Below are 19053 nucleotides of genomic sequence, written 5' to 3'. Positions count from 1 at the left end.
CTTTAACCAGGCAGAACAGAGTGAAGGTGCTTTCCAAAATAACCACTGAATAGAGGGAAGGAAGATAAGACACTCAGAAGTAGGAAGGCTTTAGGCCTAGGACATTTTCCTTATAAATGTGGGGAGAAAGGTATGTTTATTCTTCTCTTAGGAAACTGAAACGTCTGTGTCAAAGATCTTCATAGTTCAGCTTGTTTCACCCCTAGAACTTAAGTAATATTTAACTGGTGCTCAAGAAGAAACTCTTCAAAAGTAAGAGCTGAGAATATTCTAAAGGCAGCAGAGGTTATCTGCAGTAACACAAGAGAACGGCTCACATTTTTGGGGAAAAAAGTCTAAATTACTTGTGTGTTGCCTTGTCTTGTTCAAAGGAAAGTATTTTTAAAGCAGAATATTTTTCCAGTCCTCACAACTGCTTAAACCACTGAGGACCATTAGTATCTCAGAATTAGTTTCTGCTTCTATCCTCCATGGCACCAATTCTAATATAAACACCTCTGGGAAAATGAGGTGGCACATTACCTTAAGCAGCTCCTTTCACCTTGAAGTTACTGCTAGTTAATTATCTTCCCAAGTTCCACACACAGAGAAGCAGGCCCTGGCATGTCAGTAGCTTAACTACTTCTTCTTTATTTTGCATGCAAAATAAGATACTTGTTTGCCCAGTTACTCAGAAAGAAATTGCACACAAATCCAAATTGAACGTTTCATGACCTTGCATGGTTCTAGAAATACCCAAATTTTAAGAACAAAGGAGTTCCAGCAGGTTCCTAGTTCAGAGCTCTATACCTTCAAGCTTCTTCTGGTGGCAGCAGGAAGACAGCAATCTGAAAGTTGTAGAGATTGTGTTTGCATGATGTGAGCTGGAAAAGTGGACACTGTCTCAATTAGTTATTTAACCCTCATATTTTGTTGCATACAATATTCCTTGTGGCATAAAGGTTTTAACTAAAATCTAGAGATCTTACTCTTTAAAAGGATGGATTCTGATAAAAATCCACTGCAGTAAATTTTAAGCAGTGCCACTGAGTCATAATTTGTGTTGCTGGTGACTGCTAACATTTTTCTAATTTTGCTTTTACCTGGCTTTAACTCAGATGAAGATACAGTCACTGGGGCTTGCTTTACTGTTAATGAAGAAAAACAGGACAGATAAATCATATCTAAAAATAGTAAGGAACTTGTTGAGACCTATGCAAGAACAGTGCAAGGTATGGGCATAGCATCAACAGCAGCAGCTGCTACTGTGCCTGATACTTGGAAACTTAAACAGCGTAGACATTTTTCCAGCATTTCCCTATCCAGCAAATTTGAGTGGGTGGCACTGTGTAACCCTGAAAACAATTTCTAATTCTCCACTGCTATACAAACCCAAGCTTCTGAGGCACCAGGTTTCATCTGCAATGAAGTTTCTGTTACTATAGGCTCTACACGCAGTAGATTTTGGCTCGAAGGCTACCACCACCAAGAGGATTCATGCACGCACAAGTTGAGAAAATACCATGAGAACAGAATTACAGCAGACAGATCTTGAAAAAAGCAGTATTTATTTTAAAGTACAACCCAAAGTTGTATCCGTAAGAAATGCACAAGGTATCTTGTTTCTTCCACAAGTCTTGGCTGTGTGCATTTCAGTTCAACTTAAAAATGCGTTCAGGTTTACAAATGTACAAACAGCACAGAAAGTGTATTACAGTCTCAACAGAATGCTCTTACATTCAGCCATTTTGCTCTTAAGGTTTTGTGTTGGTTTTTTTTGTTGATTTTTTTTTTCATTTTTACATTCTTAGAACCTGTGTTACCAAAGACAGCCTTATTTTAAAAAAATACTCTGCATTTTAGCACAAAGTGCCTTTTGATTTTAAATTAGAACTTGGAGGATAATACTGGAAAAAATTTAAAAACCCAAACCGGTACTTTTCATGAAAGTGTTGCATGCCAGGACTGTTTTTATAGTTCAAATCGTTTCCTAAATAAAGATGGCAGATGGTAAAATATGAAACCAGTGAAACTGTTCAGATTTACAGGCTTCAGCTGTAGTTGGGATTTGTGACCACACCCAGACTTTTTCAAGCTTATCTGCAATCTCACACTACCATATTGCAGGACAGACTTTAAAAAGGAGCAAGTGATGAAAGCATGACTGGCGCAGAGGGGTGGGGGGGCGGGAAGCAATGACCAGCAACAGCCTGAAAATGATGTTTCCAAAATTTGCATTCAGAATTGTATCATGACCTGGATTAGAGCTCTTTCCTTTCGCTTAACTTCAGTTTTCGTGAGGATAGTGTGAATTAGACCAAGGATCTGAACTTCGTCTTCCAATTGTTGGGCTCCAAATTCTCCAGGGATTGTAGGTCTGTCCCATGTCTTCAGCAGGATTGGCAACGGTGGCAGCGGCAGGCGGAGGAGGTGCAGCAGAGGAGTTTTCACTACCCATGAGATCAATGCCTGACAAGGCGTTCGCTGGAGTGGTGAAGGGAAGGCCGCTGTTGAGATTACTTGACCAAATGGAACTGCTGAACGGAGTGGTGGACCACAGGCCACTTGGGTTGCCGAGGATTGACTGCAGTAAAGACAGAGCCAGGTAAGTAGCCGTTCCGTAACCTCTATTTTCACCTTGTTTACAGCCCCCCAAAAGAAAAGTATCTAAGCTGCAGCAAGCCTGCTGTGGAAGCCCTTCCATCTTCACTGCAACATGGAGTTTTCAACTCCCTTTACTAGAGCTTGCCCAGAGGAACCACACTACTACCGGTCAACTGAACGCATCTGGTAACTGCATGGGCTGCAGAGTGCAATTACATGACAGGCTTTTCAGCTGGTTTCGAGCTTATACATCCCCATACCATTACTAATTTAAGCACTACTAGTATTCAAGCTTTAGCACAAGGGCCAAAAAGCTCAAGCTTATTAAACTAGATAGAATGAGGTAGATAAACATGGTTCAAGTCTCAAAAAACCAACAAAATTCAAGTTGTAATGGAAGGTAGCAGCGAATTCTATTCCTCGATCCTATTTTGGCTGTTTGCACACTTATCTCCTTGTATTCAGATGTATCTGTACATTCTGGATGAACCTACCTGCGTTCAGCCCCACTGTACCTCCCCCTATTCCCAGTATATACTTTTTTCCCCCATCCAAAATTTCCCCAGATGAAGGGAGAGGGGATTGGAGAACTGGCCCTTTGTCATGGAGTTCCAGTAAGTCTGTCCTGGCTCAAGACAGCTGGAAGTCTCTGACAAATGCTCCTGGTGCAGATGCAGGTGTGCTGCAACACATCACAAATGCATTTGGGATGCACAGGACAGGTACAGCAAGCCTAAGAACACATGCAGAAATGAACAAGGCCCAGGTTTTGTCAACTGTTTTATTAAGGCCCAAACAGTAGCAAGCAACAAGCAGAGGAATCTAACCCCTGAGGTGGTGGAAAGTGATACCCGGAAGCAGCCAAAGATGGAGATGAGAAAGGTTAGCATAACTTTCATGCTAATATTAGCACAGGACCTGCTACATGTAGGCTTAATGCACTATATACCTCAGCACCAATAGGTTTAATGTACATAGGCTGTAAATTCAATTTGCAAATATACAGTAAACTTGCTACATCCAAAAGGCAGTGGACTTGTTGAGTAAGTGCTGTAAGGTACAAACATTCTTATGTTTGGATTTACTGGGTGGAATAGGGCATCCCTTCCCAAGATCTCAGCCCTTGGATAATGCACACTAAAGGTTAACCAGTATCAGTGTACTCTGCATCTGAAGATTAAAATAAAAATCCCTTTAGAAAAATAAACAAGGTAAACTCTGAAAGTGTCTTAATTTCAGGTTTTTATTTTCTCCCCTGGAATGAAGAAGATACGCTCAGTCTGATCATACCTGAGATTGGTTGGACACTAACACATGACCAAAGGATCCTCAAAGAATCTGATACCCAGGGTTGGACAGGAGTTTTGAACACACTCAGGGGTTAACCGGGCCAACGTCATTAGGACTCTCCAATGTCACTGAGAAGTTGAGCCAAACTAGGGTCACAGTTTATTACTGTTATATAAATAAATGGTTATATTTAAGCTATACAAGGATTAGACTACTGAGGCTACAGCAGGAAACACTCATTCTGCTGCTCAGACACCAACCCTAACACTAAAAGTCCACTCTTATTTCCTCCTGTGGGCAAGAGCCAGGAACTAATTCCTATGTGTCCCAAAAGCGTTTGGGAGTCCCTGATAGAAAGGCAACGGCTCGTGAAGTAGAAGCAATCAGGAAAGGAGCGGCAGAAAAGAGTACCTTAGGTTAGTGCTGCTCCCCTACACGGCTGGTGGAGGGAGGTACAAAACTACACGCAGGGAAATGGACGAAAGAGGAATAAGGGACTGTGGTTAGAAAGAAACCTGGGGAGAATTACCAGTAATGCAGCAAGGCCTGAGGGGAGATGGGACCCAGAACTCAAACGCTGTTTAGTACAGAAGCAGTTATGCACAACATGAGAAAGCAAGAGGAATAAAGAAGGAGGATGATCAACTCCCCAGAAACCTTCCTAGAAAAGAGGGTGACACAGAAGCCGCTATATGAGCGCTGTTTGCAAGAACGGCTTTGGCTCTTCTGCCAGAAAGGAGAAACCAGCAGAGCCCTGGCCTGGTACCTGCTTTCTTATCTAGCACTTAGAGCAAGGACCTTCTGTGACAGGAACAGCCAAGCTTTCCTGTCCTGTCTCACCATAAGCACTTAAGTCACTATCATTAAAAAGGCTTTGAATATTTCAGTCCATTTGCTGCTTCTTGTTTACTAAGTCATCTCCTTGAATAAGCTTCTAAAATGCTTTCCCTCCCCACCTCCCCCATCAAAGTATTTAAAGGGAGAGACTGACAATTCTTCTATACCATTTGTCTGGCTTCCATCTCAGTGCTTCCTGACGCACACTTACAAATATTTTTCAGAAGAGGCCAGGAAATATGTTAAGAGTTAGGAGATAGAGAGATTGTTCTGGTTGTCCTCAATCCCTCCTTCTATCAAATGCCAAGAAATCTGCCCTCCAGGTGACCAGAAAGCAAAAAATCTCTCCTTACATAGTTTTAGGGAGGTTACAGCTACCGTTGTAACCACATGACAAGGGTGGGATCAGTGAGTGTGTGTGTCTATAAGAAGCTGTGTGACCTTCTTTGGCTTCCCCTGCCCCCCGCCTTCCCCCACTCCATCTGAACTGCTACCAGGTGAAGTAAACACTGCCTCTTACTCACTACAAAAACATTTTCAGAAGACAAGATGAAGAACGATTTCAGCTGGCACTGAAGACAGCTGTTGCGGTGTAAGTTTTATTCTGACAGATAGAGGCACAAGGATCAGAGAGCAGTTCTACAATCTGTGTAATAGTTGTTTTTACTACTTCTTCAGCTACGCTCAAGATCTCCATCAAAATTAGTCACCAGTTTAAAGGCTTCACCTTATGCTCAGTCTGTCAGTGTTTTTAGTAAGCTGAAAGATAATTTTTTTTTTTTTAACCTTTTGTTAATTTACAAGTAGGTGCAACACTGGATTCCGGAAACAGAATCAAAGTCTGAAAGTTATCAGATTGGCTATTTTGCAACTGTCCATCAAACTGGAAGTGACAGAGGCAGTGCCCAGCCATGGCACAGGAGGAGAATGGTTCTTTCCACAATCCCAAAGCAGGTGGGAACAGAACACGCTTTTGTAAGTGCTGCAAGATGCTCTCATGAGAAATGCTTTTATATGAAGCAATTTACATGGATTCATCATCCGCAAGTGAGTGGACTAATCACTCTTTGTCCAACAGCCACGTCAACTTAACTACACAGAATGAGGAATACATACAGCTTCTCTTTTCCTTTATCCTTCAGTTGATTTTTTTCATCCAAATTTAAAAATCCTCTAAATGAAATTAGATGGCAGATACAGAACAGGTTGGTAACAGTAATAAAGTGCTGTATTTGGACTGAATACTTACTGCAGTTGTATGAGTTGGGGAGCTTGAGCTTGTTGGCCAGGAGGGTACAGAATCTGTAGCTGAAGGATCCCAGATGGATGATGGAACATTATTGAATTCACTCCAGTTTCTTTGAACATCCTGCCCATAAGCAGATCGAGCTAAACCAAGTTTGCTAAAAACCTCTAAAAATAAAATGAAATAAAACTGAGTACATTACTCTTCCTCTTTTTCCAAGAACCACAGCAGACTGATACTCTTCACAGTTATTTCCCATATTTTTCTAGCAGGCCCTGCTGCAGCGCAAGAATTGAGATTAGAAGAGGTCACACAGTAATACAGATCTCATCTCACACGCCCTGCAGCAGACTGACAACAAAGTTAGACTCACAGTTATAGCAAGGAAAAAGAGTTATATGCTTATTGTGTCTAATTCAGTATCGGCCTATGGGATTTGTTCTTGCTATTATTTAGCCGAAAGTAGTCAGGGAACCAGGCAGACGCACGGCAGCACCGAGTCCTGGCAGTTCCTCACAGCAAGTGTTAACTGCAGTGGAGTCAGCGCCCGGGCTGAAGGAGCCTCTTGCAATCGCAGCTGTCGCTCGCCTCACAGCGCACCCTTCCAGGAAACTCCTGGTATGGGGGTGGCCCTGGCTGCACCCCGGCCCAGACCCCATCTCTGCTACGGGAAGGAGAGGGCAGCACCAGCGCTCGTGGCTCGCTTGGGGCCCGCACACCGAGCTGCTCCCCACACACCGACCTGCTCCCAGGCAGCCTAGTGCCATCCTGCAGAGTCGCTGGCGCCCGGTGTTGCCGACGAAGACGAAAGAACCCCACGGCAGGAGCTGCTATTAACTGCGGACCCCCAGCATTTTTCAGCAGACATGCAATTTTTTCAGCAGATACACGATCCATTTTGAAAATGCCACATGGCAAGTTTGCTTGGCCTATCATCTTTTGCAGACACCTTAAAAAAAAATCCCGTGCATCTCCAAACACAGTGTGCAAATCTCCGTAAGTACACAGAGCACCTGTGCCCTACAATATTGCCTGCCTGCACCAAAGCCCGGCCCATCTCAGTAGTCACGTATGGAAAGTTTACTGAAATATTTAAAGACAGGAATTAATTGCTGGGTTTAGCATGCATCAGTTCATCATGCGGCTATTCAAACACTAGAGCAGAACACAAGAGGAAAGCGACACGAGGGATGGGCCATTGCCTTGTTTATAAAGCAATGGTTTTATACAGGCATAAAGTGCTCAGGAAACCACAGGCCTATTGGCACACTTCTGAGACCTACAGTAAAGCTTCAGGGGGAGGGATGGAGGGGAGGAAGACTAAGGAAAAAAGAAGTATCAAGAAATTTTACTGAACCTGAGAAACTTCAAAACTGAGCATTTCCAGCCCAACAAACACTCTAAGAGTTTCCACTGACTCTCTCTGGGCTGAAACACAGAACACCCCACCAAATTTTCAACACACTTTCCTACATAGTCCTCCTTTTTGGGGGCAGGGATGGGAACACTGTCTGTACTTCGACCAGTGGAATGGAGACACACTGTTTCTTTACCTTTATTTGAATACAAAAAAATACTTGGAAACAAAAACTCACCTCCAGTTAAGTTAAAAGAATGTCCAAATGCAGAGAATGAGTTGAGAGGCGTGAAGTTGGGACTGCTGGGATTGCTGATTGGACTCCACAAACCCGAACTAAATATTATGGAGCAATGGGAAAGCAATATACAACTCGTTAACAAGATAATACTGACAATATTAACTTACTAGTCTACGTACAAATGTACGTGTACAAATGGTGATCAAGAGTTAGGAATTCAGCTTATTTTTGTTTTAACAAAAGATTTCAGTGAAATACCATTTTCTTGGGTATATACCCACCCTTGGAGCAACACGCTCTTTAATCTGTCGACTGAGCTCCAACACAAACCTGTGAGTGGCTCTTTTAATCATTTTTTCAGAAAACCTATAGGGTCTAAGCAATAGCACAGGATTTTTAACAAGCAGATAAAATTTAGAGCAACTCAGAAGGCATACAAATGCTCACATTCTAGCTTGTGGGCAAGCTTCTTGAAAATACAGATGAGTTAACTGGAACCAGTGATAAACATTTACAAAAACAATCCAAAACCCCACCCACAAACTGCTCAGAAAATCAATTCCCTTGCGTATTGAAACTTCAAGTCTCTTTCCTATTCCAGAAAGGTTACCAGACACTCCCTGCTTTTTACAACTGAGACAGACATGCACTGCCAAAACATGTCAGAAAAGACAGTGTGCCTTGGGGAACGTGATTGAGCGCAGCTCTATTCTGCTCCTACGCAAAGCCCAGTGATAGTTCGGGTCTCAGTGTTAAAACTGGGAGTGAAAGATTGTTGTACAGCAAGGTATTCTGCCTGCAAACTATTTTAAGTGACCTTGGTACGCACTCCTCAATACTGAAAGCCAAGTTGATTTCTCATTGTTCGGACACCTGGGGAACACAAGATTGTTGAGTTACTTGGAATGATGAGGGAATAGTCCCCATCACATCCAGAACATCCTTCTCTCTACTTCTGGGTCAGCTCTAAGTTCCATTTTTTTTTTTTTTTGCAAGGTGAGGTATGCTGTGCCCAGACTTCAAAGAACAGTTTAATAAAAGGAACAAACCAAAATGTGAGCCGTTAATGGCATTTTGGAAGGTAGTGACAGAATTCAATCTTCTTCTCTAGGGGCCTAGGTATTTGCCTAGAGAATATAAAAATTACCTGTCAGAGCCATCACTGTCAACAACTGTGTGGGAAATGCTGATATTGCTGGAAACATCTGTCTTGCTTGGAGAAACCTTTGGTAAACCACTTCCACCTGCAAGAATATATATATAAAATGAGTAAAATAAAAAACAACAAAATAACAGAATTTCAGGAAATATTCAGAAATATTTAGAACTCCAAGCTGGTTCTAGTACCTGGGCTCTTGTCATAACCTGCAGCTACAGCAGCAAAAGTGGGGTTACCATTCCTGCCTGGAAGAGAAGCTGCCTTTGCCAGCTTATGTTTGGTACCATTAGGCTGCTTGCTTTTCGTTTCACTTAAAGGAGAAAGAAAAAAAAAAAAGTAAGGTTTTGGACTTCAGCAGTTTGGTAAAAAAAAGCAGCAATTTAAGTTAGCATTCATGAAAATGTTAACAGCAGATCAACAGTTCATGTAATTTCACATTTTTCCAATCTACCAAGTCGTAAGAAACCCCAGAGAAATATAAATAGCACAGTAAGATATGCACAGCAGTGTCTGCAAAAAAGCAGTTTCCATGGGAAGAGGAAATGGGTCTGAGAAGAGGGAGACATGCTGTATGAAGCACAGGGGTTCCACAGCGTTCTGGGCTTGGGAAGGCAGTAGGAGGGGCAGACTTGGACTCACTTGCTGCAGCTGCTGTTCACAATGCTGCTGTAAGTGCCTCCTCGGGGCCCAAAAGCAAACGATGCGGGAGGAGGAGGAGGAGATGGAGAGGCAGGTGTCGGCGAGGGCTGTCGCTGTTTCAGGAAAGCATCTGCATTCAGGGTTTGCAGAGAGAGTTTATAAAGGTTGTCCGTAGCTATAAAGAGAAACACAAAACATCTTCCTGTAGTACTTACATTACAACAAAGGGGAATTATGACAAAGGCTGTTCCTGGTGATCGAAGAAGTATCTCCTTGTCTACGTTCACCTATTGTTATTCAGGTTTACTGCCTATTTTTGGAGAGATCGTACTGCAATGAAAGCACCAAGATAAACTGGTTTGTACAGAAGTAAAAACCTTTCTAAGTGAGCGCTATGGAGAGGGATGACTTTATGCTCACACGCAAGAGGAAGGTGATTCTGTTCCTACACATGGGACTTACAACACAACCAAAAAGCTTATAATAGTGCCCCATGGTAACTGCTGCAGTAAGGCGTTTTCAGTGTTCCCTCTCAAGGACAAATCACTGAATTAGTTTCAACTCTGGCTGCAGCAGACCTGACCAAGCAAAACCCCATATGCTGTAGAAAATACATTCAGTATTCAAGCGGTAATTCTCATTTCCTCAATTTCCCCAGCAGCTTCTGAATCCTGTTCATCACTGAAGAACCGCAGAATGGCCCATGTTCTGCCCACGTGGTTTCAAACCTCCCAACTCGTACTAGATGCTATCAATACGAGGCCCTCAGCAGAAAACAGGAGCACAACTATGCAGTGAAAATGAGAGAGGAAGATCTATAAACAGACCAAGCCTACCTACAGATATTCATTTCAGAAGACTAGTTCTGTCATCCTCTAGCGATTACTTACAGCTGCCAGCTTTGTGAAGTGGCACAGAGTCCCACTCTGGTGGTGGAGAATCCTTTTCCCCTTCTGAGCTGCTGGTGTTTCCTAGCTCCTGTCCAGAACCACCGGGGAGAAATTTTGCTAACACTGATGGCCTGCTCTCCATTAACTTACTGTTGGGACCTATTAGAACAAAAGAAGAAGAAAAGCAAGTCTGTGCATAATAAACTGAACAGCTTTCTTTGCACACCAGACTTAGAATTAAGCACTCCAGAGGGGTTACAAACAACCGAATAAAACTTCGGGGTATTTATAGAAAATAGCCTCACACTACCTCTCGTTTTGGGGAGGTTTCTTGATTTAGACCCATTCGTCAAAAGGTGCTGGGTAGATATCTTGGATGGAAAGGTTTTGCGCTGCTTGTTTTCCATCGGGGGAGTATAAGACAATTCCAAGGAACTAAATGAAAACAGAGATCCATTTATTTTTAAGCTCTCTGAAGTGCTGAAGAGGAAATTTTTTTTATATATGCCATACGGTCTTACAAAAGACTGGTCTCCTGTGGCTTTCTTATGTCAAACTTATGCTCATCTTCAAAGCTATTCATAAGCAGGGTTTTGTATTTCTCGTATATGCAGCTCCACCCTTCCTCAGCCCTGGCTCATTTTCTACCCACACTGCTCCACACAGTTATTAGGGCTTTCATCCTGGAGCTCTGGGATTACAAAACCTGCTTGATTATACAGAGGCAACAAGAGATGGCAACTGTCGTTTTTCTACTCTGCCCCCACACACTCTTGTTAGATCTTTAAGATATTGCTGTTGCCCTGAATGCAGAGGATCATCTTTTAGTCGTTGACATAAAACTATTCAAACCCACCACCAAATTCATTTGGCTATATACTGTTCTTTTTCTCCAGCTATTTGACTGTGTCTCAGACTTTCTAGGGAGGAACTATTTTACCCATTTCTTTCAGAAGAATTCCAAACCAGCTCTCATTGTTGCCTTTCAATACTGTCACGTGTCACGAACTTGTGATTTATATGATAAAGAAAAGCAGATGATAGTAAGAATAAATAAGATAAGGAGGAGACTTTGCCAGGCAGTGTTTTCAGAAATATTTTGAAGAAAATTTATTTATACTAACTACTAATCCCAGTTAGTCTAATATTAATTACAGCAACAAGGAAAGCACAGGCCAATATACCATGCCGCAGTTTGGTAAAGTTTACTTTTGTGGCACTTGGATACCGATCTGATTTCAGAATTTCAGAATACTCTTTCAGAATGAACTAGATCTAGTAAGACTAAGGTTCTTCATTTTTCCCCTTTCTGCCATCTGCAATCAACCACCTGCCAGTAAGGGAAAGGGACTGGCAGCCACAGCAGCCTCCTTTAATAACATATCCAAGACTCTGATCTTACTCTGTGATACCAAAAAGGAAATTGCATGGCTGTAATTTCACCAAGGGCAACCAAAGGGACTCGTGTTCGCGCTGGCTTACTGTGCTGCCACTAGAAGCTCCTGTAGAAACATTAACCCTATTTTGTGTATGTGATACCTGTTACAAAAAACTTAACATTGCTTAACCTGATTTTCTGCTCTGGATTTAGTTCTCATTTTATTTATGCACTTAAATAATTTATTATTTACAAGCTTCAGATATTCCCTGATATCAGGAAGGAAGAGGAAGCTGCTTAAAGATATCTGCTGTTAACATCAGCCAGCCTGGCAACCACAACGGTCGAATGCACAGATTTTTATCAATCCATCTTCCCTTCAAGCATGATGCCTTCTCTCCTAAAAAGCCTTTGCTATGCTTACCTGGTTTTCACATCTACAGGGTTTTCTTTCTTGATACTTGTTAGCGGTTTTTTACTTTTCTGTTTCACTTGGACTATTTCATTTTCAGGTTTTTCTGGTATAACTTTTCCCTTTTGTTTTTCAGGTTCCTATAAGAGACATTATAATAACAGGTTAATATATTAATGAAAAGTCAAGTCCCTCTTGCATCACAACATACATAGTATAAATCAGGCTGAGGCAAGAATGCTATTTGAAAATGTGCATTTTTACAGCACAGAAGGTATCTTTTTACTACTTAGTGAGTATACCTATAAAACGTGCTATCTATTTTTTTCTATTCGGAGAAGTAGAAATCAAAATACCCAGCAAATTAACGTGCTTCAAGGAGATTGGATGTTTGCAAACACACTCCTCAGGCCACAGCCTCCAAGGCTACTTAAAAAGATGCTAGTTCTGTACTGAGAGCTACACTGCAGCTGTTGTACGCAGGCCAGGCATCTAAAACAGACTCTTCAACAAAGCAGAGAACACGAGCGACTTCACCATCCGATTTATTATTTTTTAACTACACTTCTAAGACTTTCTGAATACAAGTATACTGTCAAATAGCCATCCTGAAAAAGCAAAGGTGATTTTCAAATGAGAACTTACCAAACCGTAACTTCTAAAACATATTACATGGATTTCTTTTCTTTTTTAGCCCAGCTAGAATCTCTACCTTTTCCAAAGTTCAAAGTTAAGACATGTCAAAATTTAGGCTTGTTTTTTTTCTCTTTGTAATTGATTACCTTTGCTGTGTTTGGTTCCCTAGAACGTGCTTTAGGACAAAATATTTAAGACCACCTGGCCACTACACAAATTGTCAAGAGCTTTAGTTCATTACCTAGAAGCATGTAAGCCAAATGAATAAGGGTAGGGCTACTGTCAAAGGTAATTAAGTCAACTACTTGCTGACAAGTTACCTCCAGTGCAATGACCCTTTGTAACTGCTGAAATGCATGGTTTTAGCACACAACTTGATTATCGAGTAAAATTGGTATTGATACTTTGGCATTTTACTCTGCAAATAGACTAGGCTAGGAGTGTGCAGAGAGATAATTACCACAGTGCTGCTGACAACTGGTGACTTCTCAAACCACAGTCACTCAAGCACCTTCAGTCCTGAGACTACACGATTCAAGCATGTTCACACTCAGGAGCAGATTCTATAGAGAAGTGAAGGCAAGGATTGGGAAAGATGTTTTCTAATTACCATTCTTCCTTGGTTAGGTAGTATAGTATATGAAAGCTGGGTGCAGGGTGGGAGGAATAGCCTGTATTCCTGCTCTAACAGGTGACCCACCAGCGACACAGGAGCCTCCTTCTACAAGCAGTGCCATACCTCTTTGAGAAGTGGTTCTGTATCTGGGTTGGAGGTTTCGGTTGTGGTTGAAGAACTGTCATCATCTGCCAAGGAATCCTTCAGTTCATCCTCCTGTTGCTTTCCTTTCCCTCTTCTGTCCTTTTCTTCCCGCTTCTTCTGTGGCTTAGCCTTGCGCTGAAGTGTTTTCCCTTTCCCTAGGAAGATAAGGTTGCTTCAGATTCTCAGTACTCAGAGATGGGCTAGTTCATTTTAGAGGCTAACCCACATGATTAAGTCTCTGAAGTTGTCTGTTACATTAGCCAACCGTTTACAGCCACTTCACACCAAATGTGAGCAATAGCATCAAACCTGAAGATCCCTGATCTCCTGAGCCCTACCTCCATTGCCTCTCTGCAGATGGTGGGCATCTGGCTACCTATAATTCTTCTCTGCTCTGTTCCTGGCATTCCTTTTAAACACCTTAGAATCCAATTTGACAGTTTAACCATGTGAGACTAGATTTAAACATGAACTTCTGAAGTTGGTACAAGCTTTATTATCTGAACAAATGGAAGAACAGAAATTATTAGCATGCTTATCAGTTAAAAAAACCAATTTGCAGTAAGACTAGAGCAGATGACAAAAATAGCTAATAGTATTTGTCTAGCAAAGATGTAAAAAAAATCAAACCCCCAGAACCTGAAAATCTCACACCCAAGTACACTTTCTTGACATATTTTATCCTTTCAGAGTGTGCTATTCTAACAGGTACGACCAAGCTGACTATAAAATAGTTTGGCTTGAGGCACTGAAGTGTTACTGCATCTCAAAGGAGGGAAAACAATCTGTTAAACACTCCAGGGGATGTTTAATCAATTTTCTTGAAGCAATCCACATATAAATAATACTACTTGAACAATTGATTATGTTTTTCCTGCCATTTCTGCAGGCTAACTGAAAGGTAGCACAGTATAAATTCAAAATGTAGAGGTTTAAGAACCTTTAAAAGAAAGCCAGAGGTCTTGACTTGCAAAATAGGCGTGATTAGGCTCCTGGAGCGTAAAAACGTTATCAGAAAATGCACCAATACAGAGGAACTCTGTGTGTGTGCCTGTGTGGAGTCGTCATCATCTTACCATCGCCTCTCGTTACTCTCTTACAGGATGAGAGCACTCACAATATTCTTAATGTCTTTCATTAGATGCAAGATATGCTTTTACCAATAAGATCTGTCTTGGATACTGCCCTTCAGACTGAGCATTCTCATTTACAAGCCATACAGCTTCTGGGATGGACGTAATAGTTCACTCAAGTAAAGACTTAATTAACCTGCGCTGAATAAGTGGATTCAGCCCCTAGTGGGATTTGTATCAGCTCAAGTCAGAACTGAGTCTGGAAGCACAATGACAGTTGTCGTATTTCATTGGGCAAAACGTTCCTCAGGGAAAGTTTGTACCAAAATATAAATTTGCCTTCAGTATTTTGGCAAATACCAGATATATATCAAAGGGTAGAGCCTTCAAACTTTGTTTTTTTCAGACTTAAGATCAATATTTTCAGTATCAAGAACAACAAAAACACTGCAGATAAAATATTCTTTTTAGCATGAGTGCAAATAGAAGTGAAAATACAAGTAGATCTCTTTGTGGAAATTTTCTAAAGGTCAGCTTCCAGCTTACTGGGGGTATTCTGGTTTTGCCTCAGAAGGCCTCGTTCTAAGATTTCCTTCAAATTTAGTCTACATCCAGGATTGCTAAACAGTTTAATGTTCATCATTAGAAAAATCTATGTAAAATGTTATCATGACATAGAAATATAAAGTAAAGGAGCTGTTTAACCTCTGCAGCGGTCTGCTAGGACCCAAGTATTAGGAAGCTGCAACAGAAGCCTACAAAGATGGGAATCCTGCACAGGATATAACGTCAGCCAGTTTTAGTCCAGAAGCTACCATTTCTGCAAATGTTTGTGACTAGCTCTAGCTATTTATCTAGTGACAAACATCAGTGTGAGTATGTAGATCCAGATAGATAATGGAATTTCCCCCTATGGTTTTACATTTTTAAAGAGGGCAAATGGAAACGGGCGAGTTTTATTTGATGTGCTGAGCTTTTGTGAGTCAAGTTATGGCTTACAGATAACGTTGGGGTTTTTTTATAAAGCTTGTCAAAAAAGAAGTCTACATGCATAAATTTGATCTATTGATCTGTGACAATGAAGAGGTCAAGAAAACTACCTGAACTGTAAAATATAACAGTCATAATATATTTTGGAATACAGAATATGTTTAAATACTCAGTATACCACCATGCCAAAGCACAAGTGATGCAACCCTCTGTAACAGGAGCAAAACTGTGAATTTATTTGAATGAATTTGTAATCAGGAGAAAGTTACAAACTAGGAAAGTAATGCCAAAAAATGGAATCCATGTAAGTGATTAGGAACTAAGTATTTCATCATCACTTAAACAGCTTTTGAAATTGATAGACAAATCAACACAAGCACCCATCTCAAGAAAATGCATTTAAATGTAGTTGAAAAAATGTAACTAAAGGTCTATCAACACTTAGGAGCAGCTATTTACTAAGGCAAGCTCCCAGTACCTAGATGGCTAGAAATTACTATAGGTACAAAAATGTTAACAGAGGTACACCACATTATTTGGATCAGGAACATGTTTCTGAAACCAAACTCAGTGGTCTCCACATGCTGTGTAGCTGCTGCATCGTACAACTGGACCGGTGTGCAAGAGCTCGTTCCTTTTTAGGTTGAACTACAAATGGAACACACACTCCAGAAGCGCTCCCAGCCCTGGATCAGTCCACTGTAAATCCACTCAGACACACCCCGCAAGGATGGTGCATCCTCACTACCGGCCATTTTGCTTTCCAGAGCTCCAATACTGTAACATTTGCTAACACCAACACTGCCTATGAAACCTACCTACAGTCATGTCATTTGCTGGAGTACTATTTAGCCTTTATGAAACTAACAAATGACGAACTGGTCATAATTCTCTTGAGACTGATTCCCCCCAACCACATCCCCTTGTCTAAACTAAAACCAAAAAACCCCCAGAAATCAAGTAGCATATTTCAGCAGGATCCCAAAACCTTGAATACCTTTAGAGTTTCCACTTTGAAAGTCCAGGTGCATCACCACATCCATTCTGAACTATTTAAGGACTTTCTGGTCATTACTACTTAAGAGAGTGAGGCTCTCCTCTTTGGTGGTGCATCATCATACAGATGTTTCAGGGTTTATATGCCTTCCCACCATTCATTTTCTTAACTTTATCTCTAATAAGCAACACAGTATCAGTACTGTTTATGTACAACAGTGTCAGAAGAAAGTGAAAAATCACTTAGAAATAAACACATTAAGATTAAATTTATAACCACGTAACTCTGGGACATGACTGAAATGGCCAATACAAAAAGCATGATTAGAAGTTCTAATCTAACAAAGATTTTATATGGAGGAAAATAACTGACATAATTTTAAAAGTCTGAATGTATCTAATGTATGAAGTCCAGTAAGTTATTTTAAACATTAAGATAATCAAAAAGATGCATAAACAATTCAAACTCAACTCTAACCTCATGCAAAGATGAATGCAAGTTATAAAGACAGGTACCATATGTTAATTTGCTGACCACATGACACCAAGTATTTTCTGCAACTGCAAGCCTGGGCATGAAGAATTCCATTCCCAAATGATACCACAGGGGTTTACAGAGCTCTCTCTCTTTCCCCCTCCCTGTCTCAGTTTTCACAATACACTAGGACAACTTTCCCCAACCCCCAGCCCCAAGTACAAATGGGGCTTTTCCTTTCCCCAACCCCCGGCCCCAAGTCCAAATGGTGGAGGTGGGAGGGATGGATGCTAACCCGAAGGCAAAGGAGTAGCAACCAAAAGCATCTTTCTTCTTCAGAGGGTCACACGTCTAAATATTCACACTTGCTTTCATCAAAATGTTCCAAAAACTCTGCAGAAAGAATCACAACCTAGCACTGCAACGGAGAACCTCGCTGCCATAAAATGAGTAAAGGAAGTGTTGAAGACACAGGCACATAGAGCAGGGCAGGGAACAGCTGAGAAGCTATCACTTTCCATGCTATGAAAACATGACCTTTACGGTTGATTAAATCTTGTTCTGTGGCTTACATAATGAATCATCCCATTAGAAAAAGCAGAATTGTATTACCTTTGTTTTTTGCTAGTGGAGATGGGGGCTGCTCTGTAAACACATCTGGGGAAGGGGATTCTGGGTGGTCAAAGTCTTTTTCCATAGTTTCTATGAGCCCAGTGAGATCCGAATCCTCCGAGCTGTGCCTTCTGCTGCTGGCACACTCGCCGTGAGGGGGGCTCAGAAGCGGTAGCTGTGGCAAAGCACTTTCAGTATGTTGCTCTTGCTGCTGGGGCCCAGATGCTGGGGGTTGCTGGAGGGGCTGCTCTGCCAAAGCTGCTGCCTGCTGCTGCGGCGGCTGCTGGTTCTGCCTCGTCCCCTTGGCTCTTTTGCCCGCGGCATGAGTCTGAGCTGCAGCACCTGAATCCAAGGTAAAGGGGCCCGCTCTGTTCATGGACTGCATGGAAGCTGCTTGTGCTGAAGTCCTGTTAGGTGTGCTTGAGCTGGTTTTGGATTTGATGTTTTCAACATCAGGTGCATTTCTATTGCTGTGAAGGTGTGGTGCTGCATTGCATTGTTTATGATTCCCTGCACTGGATCGTGAAGACGAACTGCCTGCTCCATAGATCCCTCTGGATGAACTGTGACTAGAATCTGATCCAAGCGCATTCAAGCTGGAAGAACAACAAGTGTTTAAATATACTCTACAATGTTTCCATTCTTCCACAGGAGAGAAGAATCACTATATCCAGAAGAATCCTTGAACTGCACCATTCTTGGCACATAACCAACAAAAATGCCTAAAACTCACTGGACAAGTCAGTAGCCTTTACCATTTCCTGTTCACTCACTCACTGTACATATGAACAAAACACAGTAAAATGACAGTCAATATATATCTTGGAGGGAACACCAAAAGAAGATGATCTTTTTTTAACTTAAGACACCAAAGACAGGAACTTCTGGCCTGTAATTTTTCTGCAGTTTATACCTTCCATTTTTGAGAACATTAACAGGAAATTTGACAAGGTTTGGTTTCGGTTGGGATTTTTTCTTTTTTTTTTTTTTCCAAAAGATTAATATTCCTCACAATCACAAAATCCATCTTTTTTTCAAGCCATCTTTTTAAATAACTGGGAGGCTCTTTATTCATTCATCTGTTCTAAAAAGAAGTGTTACTTTCTTACTGGCCTTGTAATTAAAGAGGAAAAAAAAGGGGAAAACATTCCACAAAAAACCTAAACATGTACTTACTTTCCATCAGATGAAATTCCAACTATTCTCCTGAGATCAAGTGGCCTTCCCATATCAAAGGGAGGGTTTGAGGCCTCAAAGGACAAGCGTCTCCTAAATGGCTCCCAAATTCCTTGAGCTTCTAGATAGGCTGTTCCAATTACCAAGAGAAAGAGTACACTGCAGAGAAGACAGGCAGTCATCTAAGTATTTCTTAGTTTTGAGCATTTTAAGTTTAATGAATCTAATCACACAAGACAACAAGTTTCTAACGTACTGAAAAGCTGCAAATTGCATCCAAACCACAACTTGGTCTGATAAAAC

At 41.3% G+C, this 19053-nt stretch overlaps 1 protein-coding gene across 1 annotated transcript in view; it reads right to left on the bottom strand.

The window, feature by feature from the left end:
* Positions 1 to 1530: 1530 nt before the first annotated feature.
* The window catches only part of TMEM131 (transmembrane protein 131), a 101803-nt gene continuing 84280 nt past the window's right edge, over positions 1531 to 19053 (bottom strand). Inside the window, exons 30-41 of the mRNA XM_074859010.1 lie at positions 18751 to 18909; positions 17575 to 18170; positions 13408 to 13583; positions 12045 to 12172; positions 10553 to 10677; positions 10243 to 10401; positions 9353 to 9527; positions 8902 to 9023; positions 8702 to 8798; positions 7552 to 7649; positions 5960 to 6123; positions 1531 to 2563 (exon numbers count right to left, since the gene is read on the bottom strand). Coding sequence (XP_074715111.1) covers positions 2267 to 2563; positions 5960 to 6123; positions 7552 to 7649; positions 8702 to 8798; positions 8902 to 9023; positions 9353 to 9527; positions 10243 to 10401; positions 10553 to 10677; positions 12045 to 12172; positions 13408 to 13583; positions 17575 to 18170; positions 18751 to 18909 — 2296 coding nt within the window. The 3' untranslated portion in view covers positions 1531 to 2266. The remainder of the gene's footprint in view (positions 2564 to 5959; positions 6124 to 7551; positions 7650 to 8701; positions 8799 to 8901; positions 9024 to 9352; positions 9528 to 10242; positions 10402 to 10552; positions 10678 to 12044; positions 12173 to 13407; positions 13584 to 17574; positions 18171 to 18750; positions 18910 to 19053) is intronic.

This window comes from Strix uralensis, chromosome 2 (genome assembly GCF_047716275.1).
Source record: "Strix uralensis isolate ZFMK-TIS-50842 chromosome 2, bStrUra1, whole genome shotgun sequence".
Classification (NCBI taxonomy): Eukaryota; Metazoa; Chordata; class Aves; order Strigiformes; family Strigidae; genus Strix; species Strix uralensis.
This window is presented reverse-complemented; position numbering and strand designations above follow the sequence as displayed.